The following is an 18,274-nucleotide window of genomic DNA, read 5'->3' as shown; positions in this document are numbered from 1 at the left end:
AGAGAGAAAACTGAACAATTGCATGTGCTAGTGGTGCTTGAGCTCTCCTTTGGCCTCCTTCGCCGCCACCTCACACAACAGCTTGGCCTGGTTCGCGACGTCCTTGAGTACCCCCAATACGCTGCGGTTGCCTTGAACGAAACTCATCTTCTTGTACACCAACCCTTCGTTCTCGCCCAGCCTGAACCCGTTCCAGTACTTCCTCCCATCGGGACCAATCGAGATTTGTCGATTTTCCTCGTTGACCCACTTCTCGACCTCGAGTGCAACGGCACGGAAACGGAACCGAGGGATTCGGGGTAGGAGGTGATGAGGAGTTTGAAAGTTGAGCCCGCCGTGGAGAAAGTCGAGGTAGGTCGGGCACGAGATGTCCATCGTCGTGCGTAGTTGGCGGTGTGGGTGCGATTCGAGCAGTTCGGCCGACGAGAGTGGAATCGGCAACGTCGATTCCGAAGCGTCAGGCGCGAGGATCGAGATCGGTTGCGAGAAGTGCGACAGGACGATCTGAACGCGGGAGAAATGATGTCAAGAAAACCGAGCCTCAGAAGACTGGGTGATCGAGGAGACTCACTTGAACATGTAGAGGGCTCGTCACCGCGAAGGATACGAGAACGTACAGGAATCGATGTGGAACCGTGTCGATGGCGAGCAAGACTCGCGTGAACCAGACCCAGAACATGGAGATCCCGACCAGCTCGAGGAGGCGCAGCTTGAACAACGGGGATCTTCGAGCTGGCCAGTTCGTGAGGACGAAAGAGTAGGAGAGCGCGAACAGGTTGAACCGAGCGGAGCACATGACAATGTAATACAGGCGGTGTCTGTATGTCATTTCGCAGCGGGTCAGAACCAAGGACTGCCTGTGAGGATGTGTTCGAGACTCACTGGTACGGCAGGACGAAACGGGCGAAACCGTCCAATGCCATCACGCGATTGTAATAAGTCGAGCGCAACGACGCAAAGAATTTGCTCGAGATGGCAAAGAAAGGCAAATGCTGAATGTCGGGATCATGTTCAGGAGAGTTCGTCACGACTGGAAGAAGTCAAGCGCGTCAGTTTGCTGAGAAAGCGAAAGATGGGCCGAGAGTTGCGCTTACGGTGATGCACGTTGTGGTTGTCGCACCACCACCCGATGCTCAAGCCTCCCATGAAATCGGCAATCGCGACACCCCACAATCGGTCAGCCCACCAGTTGCCCGTGAGCTCACTGTGACCCGTATCGTGCGCGACGAACGTGATCTGGTGCCAGAACGCGCCGAGGCAGATGGCCGCGAGCACGTAATCAATGGCAGTCTGTGCGCGCGCATACGTGTAGATGGACAGGGTGAGGAGAGTCGCATAGATCGCGAGCGAAGGGGCGTATCCCGACACGAACGATGGTGTCGTATCGAGTCCGAGCGCATGGATCCGCTCGTGCAGTTGACGGTGAGATCGACGCAAATGTGCTTGGTAGGCTGGAGTCAAGGGAAGGGAGGCGTAGTCTTCTCGGGACAGAGGGGGGTCAACGAGATCAGGCGTGAGATGTCGAGTTGCAGTCGCAGTCGCGGTTTTGATCGAAGAAACGTGCTCGTCCTCCTCGCTACTCGAACCGAGCAGCTCATCGTCCGTCGTGAGAGGTTCCGAGACCGTGATTCGCGGGACCGGGATGGGCCACATGCCGAGTTGAATCGGGGGAGTCATGTCTCGCCATCCTTCTCCCGTCTCGCTATCGTCGACTTCGACCTTGCCCACGACCCAGCGGCCCATCCTCTCCTTGACCGTCTTGCCCGTGTGGTACGCCTCGATTTCGCAACCAGCGTCCCTTCCGACGTAGTGTAGCAGGGCATGGTCCCCTCCCGGGTGGAGCTTGAGCCAATTGTGCGGGATTCGATAGACAAGGGGCGTATGCAGGATCAACAGTTCGCCTCGACAGATTCTTGCCGAGATATCACTCCGACTGAGCACTGGCAATTGGTCATAGTTGGCGGGGAGAGGCACGCCTGGACACGGCAACAGGTTCGAGTCGCGTGAAGACTCGGCTCGCATCGATCCCGTTTCGCGCTTCAGGTCGAGTTTGTCGCGATTGAGACTCGAGATGCTCATCGGGATCGGGCCTCGTCGTCAAGTATTGCGCGGACCGAGGGGGAAAAAGTTGGAATCGCGACAATACGGATTTGCGGGGTCGGAAGGTGTCCAAGATAAGCTGGACAAAGATGCTGTCCGTGAAGTCGAGCACGGAGCGAACTAGTGAGATGGCAAGCTTCGAGAGCTGTCTTGTTGGCGGGCGTGGTGAAGGAGAAACACGTTGAATGTCCGCAGGCGATTATCGCGCTTCCTCTCTCTCTCTCTCCTTTCCCTTCGATTGAAGCGGAACGCCAACCTGATCGCACGAGCAATCCGCAACTATGCCAAGGTCTCTCAGCTGAATCAGCCTTTGGGCACGCTATACCAGAAGTTTCGCGTCTATCGACCTTCACCGCCTCGCGCGTCGGTATCGTTTCCTCGGATATCGCGCACCCGACTTGTGCAGCACGATGTCTTTCCTGCGAAGCACGAAGAAGTCGTGCCACAGCTTCAGGATTCCTGTCTGCAGAGGGGCTGTCACGACTTGCGACCTGAATCGATTCGTGTTGATCCTGCGCGCATCTGGATTATGGAGACACGGGCGACCTGGCACAAATGGGCTATGCGAGAGGCTCATCCCATCGACAGTGTCTGAGAAACATGAATCGCCTTGTTTGATCCCCGCAGGCGACGATGTTGACCTCGATCGAACGCATGTGCGTCGTTCTTCTGGTTGCGAACTCCATCTCGTCTTGGCAGAATCACACAAGATTCTCGAGCTGATTTCGAAGAGATGGATTTTGTTGCGAGGCAATTGGCCGCTGAGAATCCACGCCATCTCGCTCAGACATTCTCTCGCGGGTCAATTCCATCCGAGCTCGCTCCTCAGAAATGATTGATAGGTTGCTGTATCGGAAGAGCGCACGCGAACCAATGTTGCAACTTATCTAGAACACGTACTCGCCCTTGCCGAAGGATCAGTCGGGATCCCAAGGGCGTTTGGGACTCTCGACACCTTTCGACAAGACCAAGGCGGCGCGAGGAACGCGAGAATGGCTGCGCATATGCCCTAGGGATCCAACTTGCCGAGCGATATCTATGCTCCGCACACAGCTAAAGTCTCGAGCGAGATGAAGCGGTCTTGGATTTTGACACCTGGAGCAAAGCACGAAGCACAGCGATTGAATCGATTCTGAACCTTGGTCGAGCAAGGACACAACGAGCACGTGTTTGCGATAGGTCCGACAAATTTGAACGCATACATGGCATCAAAGCTACGAGACAGGCAGAGCGAGCGAGAGCGAAAGAAGCAGAAGCGAAGAGGGTACGTCTCGAGCCCTAGCCCGGAGCGAGCTGCAGCAGTTCCGATTGTCGAGAGCGCCGAGCAGCGACAAAGTAAGCAAGCATGACAAGAGCATTTGAGAATCGGATCATAGCCAGATAAAGTGGCGAATGCAGCAGCGCACGCTAGATGAGTGACGGTGTCGGCAGGTGCTGAGATGCAGTCGAAGCAAGGTGGAGAGATCGGTTCGGCGCGGCGAGGCGCGGCGGTCGCTGGGCGGCGCGAGTCGGACTCTGGGCTGACCCTTGAGACCTGCCGTGGGCGAGAAGGGAGAGCGAGCGCAGTGGGTGTAGACGTGCAGTAGAGAGGAGGCAAAGGAGAGCGTCTGGCGAGGCAAAAACTTCGCGGCTCAAGTTCTGCTTTTCTCCTCGTAGTCCCACCGCCCGTCAAGGTGAGTCAAACGCCTGCCAGCACTCGCACGAGGTCTCGAGGATGGTCCAACAGGAGGAAGCAGGGCAGCACGGCCAGTAATCGGATCCCGCCTCGAGAACCCCAGTCGCTCTTGCGGTAGAGGAAGACACCACTCTCAGCAACCCAGCTCTCGGTGATGGCCGCCTCCGGGCACACGCCAGATGCACTGAACCAGATTTACATCTACCCTCTTCGGAGGTCACGACTGATACCTAAGAGCGACGCGGGACACACGGGGAGGAAAACGAGAACCACGGGACATGAGGCTTGCAGCACCTGCGATCGGACGACACGGAACAGCATGGCAGTTCGGTTCTTGCTGGCAGGATGCAGACTCATTGCATGGCAGTGGACAAGATCGCTGATGCTTTGTGCCGTCGCTGTTGTGCCGCCCTTTTTCCCTCTCTCGCCTGGTTCGATTCTCTCTACGCCCGCGCGTTTGCCCGGACCCACAGACTTCCGCCAACAATGAAGGTCGAATACTGCAACTTCTCGGGTTACAAGATCTACCCTGGAAGGGTACGTCGCCCGTTTCGCTCTCCCCCTCTCGCCTGTGCGTGCAGTCTGACTGACGAGCCTGCACTTCCTACAGGGAAAGCTCTACGTCCGATCCGACTCGAAGATCTTCCGGTTCGACTAGCCTCTGTTCGACTCTCGCTTGGCGACTTGATGCTGACCGAGTTGTGTTCTCTCTCTTCCCTCCCTCGCTTCGACCTCCCTTCCGACCGCGTCATGTTCGACTGCACGATGATTGATCCTCGCTACTCGATCTCATCATCGATTCTTCTGCAACTCGCGCGCATTGCCATCCGATGTAAATCGACGTGTGTCGACGAATGTACAGTTTCGTCACCTCGAAGGAGGAGTCGCTCTTCCTCCAGCGCAAGAACCCCCGCAAGATCGCGTGGACCACCGTCTACCGTCGCGTCAACAAGAAGGGTATCACCGAGGAAGTTGCCAAGAAGCGTTCGCGCAAGACCGTCAAGGCTCAACGTGGTATCGTCGGTGCCGACCTCTCGTCGATCCTCGCCAAGCGCAACCAGAAGCCCGAGGTTCGTCAGGCTCAGCGTGACGCCGCTTTGACCGCCGGCAAGGACAAGAAGAAGGAGAAGAAGTCGGCTGCCAAGGCTACCAAGGCTCAATCCGGAATCCCCAAGGCCAACGTCCCCCGTCAAAAGGGAGGCAAGGCTGCCGGAGGACGCTAAACGCTTATTCCTTCACCCCCTTCTTTGAGAAAAAGACATGTCCATGAGAATTGTCAAAAAGATGACGATTTGAAACCGTGTTTCTTTCTTCCGTGGTGGAGATTTGTGTCGAGTGAACGACGATGTTGTACCCGAGTTGGACTTTGGGAAGCAAGGGCAACGAAAAACCCCAGAAACCTCTTTCTCCTGGCCTCTCGCGTCTTCCATCCCTCCGAGAGAAACGAGAAAATCCTCCGAGATTAGATCATGTCACACTCTGAAGCGTCAGTAGTGTCATGGCTGTAACCGCTGTTGTGACGCTACGACCCTCTGCTCGGTCGTCGTTCATACTTTGCCTGTTCCCTTGTCAGCCAAGCCTCGTCATTATGGGAGAAAACCCTGTGCTGAAGATTCATCCACTGCGACTCTTGGCGAGTCTCTTGTTTCGCGATGCGAGCTCGACTTTGCTTCCCGTGGTTCCGGACGGTCACGAGTGCTATAATCATCACAGAGACAGAGTATAATTTCGTTTACTCGAAATCGAACCGAGTTTCGTCTTGGCTGACTGCTGAGCTTACGTTTCCAATCAGCGATTTCCCAATGTCCTCTCATGCAGACGAAAGGTGACATTTTGGAGCCCGAACAAGGCGAATCTTGGCATTGAGCAAGTATCATTGTTGTAGCGATTCAATCTCGTTGATGACCAAGTTCTCAGTACTGTTCCCTTGCCACCCTCGTGTCCCAGACGTCGTAAACAACCACTTTTCCAACGGATCGACATCTGTATGAGTCGGAAGCAAACCGCTGTTCAGCGTGGAAAGCCCGACGGTGAGCCCGTGGTAATCGAAAGGACCACTGACGCATGTGTGACAAAGTCCCTCCATAGTGTGCCCCAGCAACGATCCTGACTCCCGATTGAGAACCGCTTTCAACCGACCCATTCCAATTCCGAGATTGTCCTCCTGCCCGATCTCGACTAGCTGGTCGAGCGTGATTCAAATCCCACAACCTGACACAGTCCCAACTACCCGTCAAGACTTGAGTCCCGTTCGACAAGGCCAAGATGGAGGTGATCGGTCCGGACGAGGTCGGTAACGCGTATGTCGCGATCGGGTCCGAGTGTCGCAAGTCGTACGTCGAGAACGTCGAAGAGTGTCGAGCGACATGCAGTTGGTTCCCATCCGAAGACCAACAAGCCTGTTTTCCAAAAATGATTTGCGTCAGTCCACGCGCGCGTACGAGTGAGGGTACGAGCGAGAAGACAAGAAGAAAGGGAAGCAGGCCTGACCGAGGTACACGATTTATCACGTGCACGAGCTTTGCCCTTGCGTTCATCGTCCTGTCCTTCTTTCGCCTTGGGAACGAGTTGCAACTGTTCGAGTTCAGTTCCGAAATCTCCAAACCTCTTGACGACCGCTCTCGATGAACCGAGACGTTTGTCCCATACCATGACCATGCCATCGTGACTCGTACTGACAAAACATTGACCTCCTCCCTCCTCCCCCGTTGTTGTTGAATCGAGCTCATCGTGAAACTTTTGATCGACGAGAGGGACCGACGAGGCAGGATCAGGTCCGATCGGGTTCAACTTGGCGGTTCCGTTGGTACCGGTCAAGAAAGTATCGTCGACTTCGCCATCGGCATCGGCATCCAACTCTCCATCAGCGTCGGCATCAGCATCACCATCGGCATCAGCATCAGCGTCGTCATCGACATCCATGCTTTTTTCATCGATTGAAGTGGTTGTAGGACCGTTCGAACGGAGGTGGTGTTTCGGTGAAGAAGAGGTAGAAATCGGTCGGTACGAGATGGACGAGATTTGTCGATTCGGTCCATTCGACAGAAACGCTCTCTTCACCTTGCCCGTATCGAGATCCCAATCCTGTCGAAAGAAAAGAAACCGCAGTCATGAGCGTTTTTCGATAGTCTTGAGAAAAGGCAGATGAAAGCTAATTTACAAAGATCCTCCCGTCCCAACCTCCAGACAGGAATGACTTTTCGTCGGTACGATCGAGTGTGAGGACCGAGACAGGTGCCGTTGGCGAATGACCCGAGGACGACTCAGAGAGAGCTGGCGTTGAAGCGGGACGAAAGACGTGACGGATTTGTCCTTCATCGTGTCGGATCGTGAACAAGTTGATTGAACCTTTCTGTCAACTCGTGACAGTAAAAAGATCAGATCGCCGTTGTCACGAGCAAAGGAAGGAAGAGACGAGAGGCAAACTGACAGACGTGCCCGAGAGACCCCACAGTTCTTGAGATTGAACGGCGAGACTGTACACGGGAGTCTGAGCTCCCGTCGCGACAGTTTTCGCACCCCACTTGACCGGTCCTGTGTTTGCACCAGTAGGAGGGGCCAAGTTCGAGTTGCCAACCTCGGAACCGGGTTCGAGCGAGGGAGGTTCTTCGTTCTCCCAGTATCCACTCAGCACGGGCAATCTCGGAGTCGCTCCAGCTTGGGCCGAATGGGTGCCATCGACCAGTTTCTCGACGGTAGGTTGCTTCATGGTCAAGTTGAACGGGGTGGTCGTCGACGAAGCGAGTGCTCCATTCGAGGTCGAAGTGGAACCAGCGGTGGCAGTGCTCGAGGACGTGTGTAGGTTCGGGGGTGGGTTCACGGTTGGGAACAACGCGTACCGACGTACGAAACCATCTTGACCGCCGGTGTACAGGTGAGAGCAGCACGGAGTCGTCGCGAACGAGTGGATCGCGGTCGCATGCGGGATCGACGCGAGCGAGTTGAATTGCCGTTCAGCGACGCTACTCGACGGGCCGGATCGAGCTCGGAACAGCGACTCGCGCGAGGAAGAAGCGGTCGGGTAGTCCATCGACGGCCGGGGTGGGGGTTCCCTCGCGCGCAGGCAGATTGGCGTCGCCAAGTCGAAACTCTCGAATTGCAATTTCAATTGAATTGCAACATGTAGTGTCGACTTTTGGAATCGCCCTTTCTTGTTCTCCACCGAATCTCTCGTTTCGATCAACCCGTAAGTACGACCCGTACCAGAACAACTCCCAAACAGTCGACGACGCAGTCTCTCTTGGAGCGCCGCTCTCGCCAAGGACGTACTGGGTTGAATTGCGATCAAGCGAGCTGGCAGAAAAAAATCGGAAACCTCGCCTCGCGCCCGCTCGACCGCAGCTCGCGCGCTCGAGGGCGAGGAAGCGGTAGTCTCGAGGCCAAAGTGCGGACTGGAACGGTCGCGTGTACCGGGACGAGCGGGACGAGGCGGCACGCGAGCGGGAATGGGGTTGAGATTCACTCTCAGACTCGCCCAACTAGGTACTGACGGACCTGGCTCTTTCCCGACTCGCTCGCTCGCTACAGGCAAATCAGGACATCATGCAGAACGACCAGGGCCAAGTTGTCGACCTTTACGTCCCCCGCAAGTGCAGCGCTACCAACCGCTTGATCATCGCCAAGGACCACGCTTCGGTCCAGATCAACGTCGCCGAGGTTGACGAGGAGGGCAAGATGACCGGATCGAACGTCACCTACGCCTTCTGCGGAACCCTCCGTGAGAAGGGTGACTCGGACGACTCGCTCAACAGGTGCGTCCCTTCCCCTTTCTCGCTTCTCACATCGTGCTGTTGACCTGACAAACGCTCAACAGGCTCGCGACTGCTGACGGTCTCCTCAAGAACACCTGGTCGTACGCCCAATAAACGCATCAACCACCTGAAACGACCTCTCGCTCTATTTATCGCGCCTTGTCCTCGCTTCCTTTGCCTTTGAATCGCATCCTAATCACCAATGAAGACTGTCGCCTTAGCTGACGATGGAAAGAGGGGGTCCATGGGGCGTAGAAGGGCAGCGCAAGGTAAACTACAACGATACAGAGTAGGGTCGGGTTGATCTGCATTTCTTTGTTCAAAGCAACACTGGTGTCTTTGCGGGTACCAACCTCTTTCCATTCCTTGTGAACGAGAGAGCAAGAGAGGAGAGAATTCGTGGTTGATCGGCTCGAGGTTACGGTTGCATCCCGTCGCGTCCTCCCTGCGATGACAGCATGTCGCTAGCGCGTGCAGACGGAGACAGAGAAGCAGTTCCTCTGCTGTCACCTGCCTTGTCGACGCATTCGACGCACTCGCTCACGTTCCCACCTGGAGCCGAACTCGACTCGGATTCCTCTCACACGGCCGATCTCGAGCCCGCTACGCCAGTCACCGAATACAAATCGGCTTTGCTAGGCTTCTACGTCTATTCAATCGCATCAGAAGTGAGGAGACCGAACGCTCCAGTTCTCTCTTTCCCCCACCACCTCGCGGATCCGATGCTCAAGCTCCCACTCTCCACTTTTTCCGCGTAGATCTGGGTCATTGCAGCTGGAACGTTGTTCCTTCCCGTTGTCATAGAGACGTACGCGAGATCGAATGGCACGCTCGCACCTGAACATGTCACTCCGTGTCCTCCAGAGGGCGGTCCTTCGAGATGTGCCGTCAAAATACTCTTTACCTGGGTCGATACCGGTACAGCGCCCTCCGTATCTTTATTACTTCCTCCAAGCCCGACTGACGAGAGTTGTCCGACTTTAGCTTCGTTCTCGTTGTTTGTCTATTCGGCTTCGGTCGCGGTTCAAGCTCTGACGGTCATCTCGATTGGTTCAGTCGCAGACGATCGTCAGTCTTGCTCCCTCGCCGTTTCCACTTTACCCTATTTCTGACGCCCAAAACACACTTTCTCAGCTTCTACGAGGAGAAAACTACTCGCGTCATTCGCCCTCATCGGCTCACTCTCGAGCATCTCGTTTTTGTTCCTGTCTGCACACTCGTACGTGTGGCCATTGTGCACCGTGTTGGCTCTCGTCTCGAACGTGTCGTTTGGAGCGGCAGGCGTCTGTTTGAACTCGTATCGTGCGGAATCGTCTCCCAATCTCGGAACTTTTTCACTGTACAACTCGAAAGACTGACGCAGCAGAGTTTGCACTTGTTCCAGTTCCATCTTTGGCTCAACGCTCGCAAAGGGTGACCGAAGCGCGATCTACCGTGCTCGATTCCCTCTCCCCGTCTCGCTCAAAGCTCACATCATACGCGGTGCTCAAGAGTCAAGAAACGGCCAGGATCAGTTCGAGAGCGATCGCAGCGGGCTATGCAGCTGGAATCCTCGTCCTCATTGGAATGTTGCCAGTCATCGGATCGCTCAATCAGAGATCTCGAGACGTAGATGAGACTTGGCCGTTGAGGGTCGCAATCGCGATCAGTGGTGCGTGTTGGTTGTTCGGGTCGATCAGTCAGTGAGGATCGCTTCCGACCCATGCGGAAAACCTTCGTGGAACTTCTGAAGAAGCTGAGCCTCATCGTTGTTGCGCAACAGTCGCTTTCCACTATCTTCGAGATAGTAACGTACGCTCACAAGAGCGGGATCCGGTGCGAATATCGCAGTTGCGGCAACAAATACGAGACAGTTGGAGGGGACTCGGTATCATGCTCAAGAATTGGAGAAAGTTACCCAACACGTTCACATTTCTTTCAGCATGGTTCCTCCTGAGCGACAGTAAGGGAGGTCTATCGTGTACTCCCGGAAGAGTAGCGACTGATCCGGTATTTCCTTCAACAGGTTTCGCCACGCTCACTTCAACCGCCATGTTGTTTGCGAAAACGACTCTCAACCTTTCAACTTCTTCCCTCATCGTCGTCGCAATCTTGACTCCAAGTGCAGGAATCATCGGTTCTCTCCTAGTCCCGTACTTACAATCCAAATCAAACTGGATGACTCGATCCAACCTTCGAGTCCTCGTGCTCCTCGTGCTCGGATCGACCTTGGTTCCAATCTGGGGAATTGTTTCGCTCGAATCGAAATTCGAATTGTACTCGCTTGCGATCGGTTTTGGAATGTTGTATGGATCGTTCCAGAGCTACTCGAGAACGTGTTATTCGGAATTGGTTCCGATCGGTCAAGCGGCGAGGTGGTTCGGGTTGTACAGTATCACCGACAAGAGTAGTTCCTTTTTGGGACCTCTGTTGGTTTCAATCATCACGAATCAAACGGGTCAAGTGCGTCTCTTTCTCTCTATCTCTCTTCTGACCTTGCTCCCAGTTCAAACGGAAAGACTAACTCCTTTCCTTGGTTCGTTGATGCTGCGAAATCAGATTCGACACGGGTTCTACCTGATCTTGGCATTCTTTCTCATCTCACTCCCCATCTTGATACGAGTCGACCTCGAACAAGGGTCGAAAGATGTCGAACGATTTGAAAAACCTCTCGAACTCGAACCCGAACCCGAACAAGCTGACGAGTACGAACCCAGATGATTGAAACCTCTGTTCCCCCTTGTCCTTTCTCGTCTCTCACGGAGAACCCAATCGCAATCGGAGAGAGAGAGAGAGAGAGAGAGAGAGAGATTGGATGGTGGTTGCCCGTTTTCCCTATATTCAAGAAATACATTCTAGTACGATTCCCGCCGCGACCGTTTCTCCTCCTCTTCGGAACAAGACTCGACCCATCGACTTGTTGATCGAGAAGGGTTCAATCGGGATTTTCGAGGACCTGATCCCGGGTGCTGGTCTCAGTTGAACCAATACTCTCGCAGACGAGTTCTTGGTCAACAACCTTGAAGTGTTCGAAGTAATAGGCGAACCCACGTCAGCTCGTTGTATAAAATCGAGACATGGCGAGGATGTATGGAAAAGGGGCAGGGAAGAGAGACTGACCGAGGTTTTTGTTTGGTGACTTGTCCAGTCGTACGATCGAGTACAGCATCGAGACGCGCGATACTCGCCGGCACGTCTTTCGAGTGGTGGAACAATTCGACGGCGTACCCTGCCGTGACTGGGTACTTGGGTTCGAACACGATGATTTGTGCCAGGAACGACGACACGACCGGGATCGGTTGAGATGGTGGACACAACACAGTTCCAACCCTGATCATGATAGAGAGACAGACGAGTCAGCTTGTTCGAACCGATGGCTTGTACGAAGCGAGACGGGCAACTGCTTACGAGAGTTGCAAGGCATCAATTCCCGCCAGGAACAAGGTTGCGTTGACTCCAGCAACCGCATACGGGACCAATTCGGTATCAACTTCGATTGCTGTACATGAGCAACGAGTGCGACATTGTCATTGCTCTGCTTCTCATTCAGATGAAGCAGGAACTCCGGACTCACCTCGCACGACCCCGGATTCGTCTCCCGGAAGTGCCGATAACCGTTCTCCTACCTGGACGATCCCACTCTCGACCCTTCCCGACACTGCGAGTCCCGAAGCGGTCGCCGATTGACCTTTGAACACGTTCGAGACTGGGATCCTCAATGGTGCCTCCAACAGTCGTTTCGGGACACTCAGCGAATCTGTCCGCACAATACTCACGCCTGGATCAGCTAACGACGAAAGCGAGAAGGTTAGAGAACCGAGTTTTTACCGAGGGTTTCGACCAGAGTTTGGCCTTCGTACCAACTCTTGAGAATCTCGTTGTTCACTCCGAGCAACCCTTCTCCCGACATGGCTCCAACGGGGACAAAAGTGATCTTGTCCTGATTGAATCCAGTCTGAGTCGTCAAGAATGGTAGCAATTGGTCCTGAATCGCCTCGAAACGTTTTTGAGACCAATCGACCTGAATCGAGAACAGGTCACAAGATTCGTCCATCAGTCCATCAAGACCTTTCTTGAGCCTGGGAAGACGAGAGGAAATGGAAGAACTGACTGCATCGAGTTTGTTGACCGCGACGACCAATTGTTGAACTCCGAGACTCCTGACGAGTACAGCATGTTCTCGTGTTTGACCTCCGCCTTCGAACCCTTTCTCGAACGCTCCACTAGACCCATCTACCACGAGGATGGCAACGTCTGCTTGAGCTGCGCCCGAGATCATGTTTGGGATGAAATCTCGATGTCCCGGTGCGTCGATCAATGTGAACTTCTTGCTCTTGGTTTGGAACGAATCAATCGCAACGTCGATCGTGACACCTCTAAAGCAGAGTGCCGCCGCCTCCAGTCAGTGCCAGCAAGGTATCCTTGTTCGATAGAGGAACCGCTCGACGAACCTTTCCCGTTCCTCGTCCATCGCGTCAAAAGTCCATGCGTAGGCGAAACTGCCTTTGCCCATCTTGTCGCTCTGCCTCTGGTAGTTCTCCATGACGCGTTCTTGCGTCTCGCCCAACTCGTACAAGAGTCTCCCCATCAACGTAGACTTGCCCGCATCGACATGACCTGATCAACCATTCGGGAAAAAAAAGAAAAGAAAACGTCAATTCCCAGGATACTTGATGAATCGTTCCGGGGAAGATGAAGTCCAGAGGTACAACTGACCAATTACGACGAGAGCGAGTGTAGGTTTCTCCCCTTCCTGTTGTTCCTTCTCTCTCACTTCGTTCAAAATCTTCTCTTTGCTCTTGAGGACCAATTGACTCTCTTCCTCCTCGAGTTGTTTCTCTTTCTCTTCTCGTTTCTTCCGTTCCTCCTTCTCTTCGAGTTCGATCTGAGCGAGTGACTTTTTCGGTTCAGACGAGAGTCCCATCGCTTCCATATCGGTTCTCAATTGATCTACTCGAGGTGCTGGTGGTGGTGGGACCCCGTTCGATCCAGATCCAGCAGACAAGGTCGTGGTCGAGGAAGATCCAGGTTTCTTGAGCGAGATTTTGGGAGTCGAAGTGCCGCTCGACGCCGGAGTCTTTTTCGTTGCTGGACTAGGCTGTTTGGCTTGACGTTGTTCTGTAAAAGGGTAGGGGGAGAGAGAGGGAATTCCGACAGAGAGAATGCGATGGAGGTCGATCGTGTGTGAGGGATCGGAGAAATAAAGCCAAGAAAGAGGGATAGAGGGGAAGCGAGAGAGAGAGAGAAGGGGACGAACAAAGCAAGGGAGGGTCAGTCCAGGGTTCGGTTCCGAACAACATGCCTCGAGTGTAGTATTCCTCCGTCTACCCCGCCTGACCCGTCTTCTAGACTCATTCTCTATCCCTTTTCGCACATATTCCTTATTCCCATGTTGTACAATTTTTAAGTTCCTCTTCCTTCGTCTCTCTCATCCGCTCATTTTCGCTTCACTGCTACGCCTGCAGCAAGCGCAGTCCCTTTCCTCGCATCCATAACCTTGTCATCCGGACTCGGTCCCCACAAATCGGTACAGATGACGAGCGAGGTGTTTGTAGTCGGCGAGATTGAGCGTGACAAGTGTTTCGCGAGGTCTCTCCTCCCTCCTCCTTCTCCTCCTCCAGTAGATACGGACATCGCACTCGAAGGAGAGGAAGAAAGTAGGCTCGAAGGCAAGAGGGAGGAAGCAAAGGGCGAAGGAGTAGCGGAGAGGTCTCGAGGAGGTGCCGAGAAGGAAGGAGGCAGCAGGGTCTCGCGTTCGTCGACGGCCATCGCATCGGTCTGCGTGACGCCAGCTTCGGGTAGAGAAGACATAGGAGGTGCGGACGCCGCTGTTGGAGGGGCTGTAGCGGAAGGTTTGGGTTGTTTCGCCGCGAGCATCTTTTGTTGCAGTTTCGACAGAGGTTTCTGCTTCACCTCTTGAGACTGTGCGGGTACGGACGCGGGAGGAGGAGGGACGGTCGAAGCGGACTTGGCGAGTTTGTTCGCGGCAATCTTGGCCGCGAGTTTCGAAGAAGTCGATGAAGCCGATGTGCGTGGAGGGTCGGCAATTGAGAGATTTGCAAGTTCGTGTCGCGTGTGCGCGATTTCGGGTTCGGGAGCAGCAGGAACGGGATCGAGAGGTTCGAGAGAGTTACCTTGGAGTTTTTGTTTCTTCTGTTCGCGCTTGTGAACCTGGTCAAGAAAGTGCTCAACGGTGCCTTGGACGTCAAAGTATGAGTCCCACAGACTGTCGCGGATCTCTTTGTCCGAGATGCCTGATTGCGAAGCGGGTCCGAGGACCTGGAGAACTTGACGAAGTGCATCGCTCATTTGGGCTGTCGGAACATGTTTTTGAGGCAGTTGCGTCAGTGTGAATGCGATCAGATGCAAGACGGAGGCGCCCGAGGGAGAAGGCAGGAGGAGAGACCTTGTTGCTCCGACGTCATGTCTTCTGCATACGAGCGATGGGTCAGCCCACGGCCAGGAGCGCATCAAACCCATGCACGAGCAAGACGAACCATCGTAGTAATCTCCTTCGTCGAACGCGCCATCGTCGAGCTCGTCTGTCCGAAAGCGGGGCGAGGCAGAGTCAGTGAAACGATCTACGAGAGCGAGCATGCCGACTCACCATCGAGATCGAGGTTCTTGACTGCACGGTGACGGGACTGCAAGTGAATGTATCCTGTCAGCACACAAGCTCCAAGTCTGTGAGAAGCGAGACTGACCATGGTGGTGGGGGTTGTCTGAAAAGAGAATAATGATCGACTTGTGCTGTCATATTCTTGAATCCCAATTTCCAAAGCTAATCAATACGCCGGCGCGCGTCTGTCGTTGTCGATCACTGGCACCGCCGACCGTCTCACCTCGGCGCCGGACCCTCGCTTCGTCGGCCCGACCAGTTCTCTGTGCCTGCACTCGCCTCGGTCCGCTCGACCTCGTGTGCGGATCGAGACTTGGGAAATATTCCCGGACTTTCGGCGCGTCGAGAAACCATGTCGTCGCTCCCGTCTCACCGCGACCCATTGTTGCTGTATACTCAGAAGCAGCAACAACACCGTCAAGACAAACGTCGTCGCCTTTCGATCCGACCTCCAACTTCGTCTTCGCTCTCGAATTCGCCTGCTTCCTACTTCGTGCCGTCCATCCTCCGGTTTCGAGGTCGTCGCTCCAAGTTCATCTTGCTGTTTGTCGTTCTGACGACAATTGGTGTCGTTGGTATATGGATCGTCAACGAGGCCGCAATCACTCGAGGTCGAACCGGGTTCCTCGAACAGGGAGGGTTCGGGAAAGATTTCATGGGTCGCGATGACGACGACGATCTCGGCTGGACCCGAGTCCGATATGCCGACGACGACGACGACGGAAATGACAGCAAGGCGATTCAGCTCGCACAGGAACTCGACGATGCAGAGCCGGCTCGAACAGGTTCGACAGACGCTGGAGGAGGAGGACTCTCGAAACTGTGTCTTTTATTCCCTTGGCGCAACGAGTGTATCGAACAACTCGAACTCGCGAAAGATCCGTTCCGGTGGTACGAGTACGTCGAGCAGGCTGGACGCATCTTGTACCCAGCGCAGTTGAAACCCATTCGAGGCGGAGGAGGCAAACCTGCGACCCCGACGAAACAAGAACCGCATCCAATCCACAAACTGATCCGAGACGCGAATGCGACATGGAACGAAAAGCTCGAGAGACAGAGCAAAACTCTGCCGGAAGCGATCGACGAATACGAGAAACGGTACCACCGACGGCCACCACGAGGGTTCGATGAGTGGTTCTACCATGCGCTCGCGAACGATTTTGTCTTGCGAGACGAGTTTGACCTCGTCGATCAATTCGTCACCCCCTTCCTCGCTGTCAGCCCCGGAGAGATCAAGCGTCGACACGAACAATTGCAGTTTGACGATCAGTTTTGGTTGCAGGTGCGGCCAAAGGTTCTCGCTCTTCTCTTTGCCGGGACTGACCAGGGCTCACCTCTTTTATTCACGGGTCGTGTTCCGACAGGACAAGACGTTCACGATCGAGCTCAAGGACCGAGGCTCGAGCGTCAAGGTGTTTGGACCGATGACCTCGACAAACCCAAGACCCACGCAGATGCTCAAACTGCTTGCCAAAATCTCACACAACCTGCCCAACATGAACATTACGTTCACTGGTCACGATCAACCTTGGGTACGGACGCCGACTACCCCGCCAAGAGATGCTGTTACGATCACAAGGCAGAACTGACCGCCCTTTCCTTTCCGCGCTTCTTCTGATCCGTGTAACGATATCACCAGATTGTGTTGAGCGGCGAAAGTAGAGCAAAACATATAGCTGCCGCGAGAGCCGGAAAAGGTAGGCTTACGCTACGAAGTTCAACCAGCTCGACAACAAGCTCAACCTGGTGCTTGATTGTCGAAACAGTGCTCCCGGACTCTGAAACGGCGGACCCAATGAACGACTGGACCCTCGACGGATGGGCGAATGTGTGTCCTCCAGGATCACCGTTGCGGGATTACGAAAGCGTCGACGCTCGGTTTGAACAGAACCGGATCTGGAACCAAGCCGAACCCGTTCAGCAAAAGTTGATCGTAAACCACACTGCAACCATGGACCTGTGTTACAACCCAGAGGGGCAATTGATCCATGGGTTCACTTCTTGGTACGGAAAGGTCCTCTTTTGGCTCGAACTTTTGCGAGAAAGAAACCCCCTCCCGCCGCTCGTCAGAGACTGATCTCTGATGAACGTCGGTGTCTGTTACTTTTTCAGGATCGGACCTCGACCGGGAATCTTGTACCCGATCTTCAGTTCGACGACGACTTCGATGCATTCCGACTTTTTGATCTCTCCGGTAGATCAGTACGACTATCGCCTCGGGGATGATCCCGCATGGGAGAACAAGATGTATGACAAGGTCGTGTGGAGAGGTAGTACGACTGGTGCCGACCTCAACATTGAACATCATCGCAAATGGAGTCAACGGATTCGACTGTGTCGCTGTAAGCTTTTCCCCCTTGTCTCTCACTTGCATATGTTCGGGGCAGGGTTCTGAGGTATCAGTTGTTCTGTACCGCAGTGCCATTCGAATCGGGTTCGAAAACGCTGCCTTACTCGCCTGCAGATTCCCCTACTTCGTTCGGACCCATGTCAACGTTCACTGCAAGATCGAAAACTCTCGCGAATCGATACTTTGATTTCGCGTTCATCGGGGAACCGACGCAATGCGATGATCTCGCCACGTGTCGGGACTTTGAGAAACAGTTTCGATGGGACGAAGGGTTCATGGAACCTGAGGTACAGAACGAGTACAAATACGTGATCGATATCGATGGCAATGGATGGTCGGGAAGATTTCACAGGCATGTCCCAAAGATGGTGCTCCCAGAGCTGGCAAAAAAAAAAAGGATACGAGCACTGATCATTGTGAGTTCGGCAAAACCGCCAGGTTGATGAGTAGCAACTCGCTCGTGTTGAAGAGTACGATCTTCCCTGAATGGTACTCGGACATGATTCAACCTTGGGTACACTACGTCCCGATCTCGACCGATTACCAAGACTTGTGGTCGATCATGGCGTTCTTCAAAGGGGACGAGAACGGAGTTGGAAGTCACGACGACATTGCGAGACAATTGGCTACGAACGGAAAGGAATGGACAGAGAAACATTGGTGCGTTTTTCTTTGCGGGGGGGGGGGGGGGGGGGGGGGGGGGGGGGGGGGGGGGGGGGGGGGGGGGGGGGGGGGGGGGGGGGGGGGGGGGGGGGGGGGGGGGGGGGGGGGGGGGGGGGGGGGGGGGGGGGGGGGGGGGG

The 18,274-nt window shown here is 54.6% G+C and overlaps 8 protein-coding genes across 8 annotated transcripts; 4 read left to right on the top strand and 4 right to left on the bottom strand.

Moving 5' to 3' along the window:
* Positions 1-27: 27 nt before the first annotated feature.
* On the bottom strand, positions 28-2,079 carry JCM15063_006498 (uncharacterized protein; the record flags this gene model as incomplete). The annotated part of the gene is made up of 4 exons (XM_076681243.1): positions 28-504; positions 572-818; positions 883-1,030; positions 1,095-2,079. 4 exons carry the CDS (start codon positions 2,077-2,079, stop codon positions 28-30), a joined length of 1,857 nt encoding a protein of 618 aa, XP_076531616.1.
* Positions 2,080-4,261: 2,182 nt separating this feature from the next.
* Positions 4,262-4,998, top strand: JCM15063_006497 (ribosomal eL24 family protein; the record flags this gene model as incomplete). The annotated part of the gene is made up of 3 exons (XM_076681242.1): positions 4,262-4,312; positions 4,386-4,423; positions 4,638-4,998. The coding sequence occupies 3 exons, from the start codon at positions 4,262-4,264 to the stop codon at positions 4,996-4,998; spliced, it is 450 nt and encodes a 149-aa protein (XP_076531615.1).
* Positions 4,999-5,648: 650 nt separating this feature from the next.
* On the bottom strand, positions 5,649-7,805 carry JCM15063_006496 (uncharacterized protein; the record flags this gene model as incomplete). Its single annotated transcript, XM_076681241.1, has 5 exons — positions 5,649-5,758; positions 5,838-6,174; positions 6,266-6,859; positions 6,936-7,127; positions 7,206-7,805. 5 exons carry the CDS (start codon positions 7,803-7,805, stop codon positions 5,649-5,651), a joined length of 1,833 nt encoding a protein of 610 aa, XP_076531614.1.
* Positions 7,806-8,317: 512 nt separating this feature from the next.
* Positions 8,318-8,640, top strand: JCM15063_006495 (uncharacterized protein; the record flags this gene model as incomplete). The annotated part of the gene is made up of 2 exons (XM_076681240.1): positions 8,318-8,526; positions 8,589-8,640. 2 exons carry the CDS (start codon positions 8,318-8,320, stop codon positions 8,638-8,640), a joined length of 261 nt encoding a protein of 86 aa, XP_076531613.1.
* Positions 8,641-8,984: 344 nt separating this feature from the next.
* ATG22 (Atg22p) lies at positions 8,985-11,226 on the top strand (the record flags this gene model as incomplete). Its single annotated transcript, XM_076681239.1, has 8 exons — positions 8,985-9,194; positions 9,285-9,444; positions 9,511-9,594; positions 9,661-9,809; positions 9,880-10,204; positions 10,289-10,468; positions 10,532-10,968; positions 11,065-11,226. 8 exons carry the CDS (start codon positions 8,985-8,987, stop codon positions 11,224-11,226), a joined length of 1,707 nt encoding a protein of 568 aa, XP_076531612.1.
* Positions 11,227-11,346: 120 nt separating this feature from the next.
* Positions 11,347-13,805, bottom strand: JCM15063_006493 (uncharacterized protein; the record flags this gene model as incomplete). Its single annotated transcript, XM_076681238.1, has 9 exons — positions 11,347-11,524; positions 11,626-11,835; positions 11,914-12,004; positions 12,080-12,262; positions 12,334-12,526; positions 12,617-12,881; positions 12,957-13,122; positions 13,222-13,611; positions 13,763-13,805. 9 exons carry the CDS (start codon positions 13,803-13,805, stop codon positions 11,347-11,349), a joined length of 1,719 nt encoding a protein of 572 aa, XP_076531611.1.
* Positions 13,806-13,941: 136 nt separating this feature from the next.
* JCM15063_006492 (uncharacterized protein) lies at positions 13,942-15,212 on the bottom strand (the record flags this gene model as incomplete). The annotated part of the gene is made up of 5 exons (XM_076681237.1): positions 13,942-14,819; positions 14,912-14,935; positions 15,003-15,047; positions 15,113-15,149; positions 15,210-15,212. The coding sequence occupies 5 exons, from the start codon at positions 15,210-15,212 to the stop codon at positions 13,942-13,944; spliced, it is 987 nt and encodes a 328-aa protein (XP_076531610.1).
* A 264-nt stretch (positions 15,213-15,476) lies between these two features.
* Positions 15,477-18,134, top strand: JCM15063_006491 (uncharacterized protein; the record flags this gene model as incomplete). The annotated part of the gene is made up of 7 exons (XM_076681236.1): positions 15,477-16,406; positions 16,489-16,656; positions 16,764-16,821; positions 16,891-17,128; positions 17,237-17,466; positions 17,544-17,826; positions 17,913-18,134. Coding segments are annotated over 7 exons (2,129 nt in total), but the record flags the coding sequence as incomplete, so codon positions are not given.
* Between the last annotated feature and the right edge of the window lie 140 nt (positions 18,135-18,274).

The sequence above is a fragment of the Sporobolomyces koalae genome (genome assembly GCF_050403365.1).
Source record: "Sporobolomyces koalae JCM15063 DNA, S_koalae_JCM15063T_v1_ctg61, whole genome shotgun sequence".
Lineage (NCBI taxonomy): Eukaryota > Fungi > Basidiomycota > Microbotryomycetes > Sporidiobolales > Sporidiobolaceae > Sporobolomyces > Sporobolomyces koalae.
Note: the sequence above shows the minus strand (reverse complement) of the source record. Positions and strands in the feature narration are given on the sequence as shown.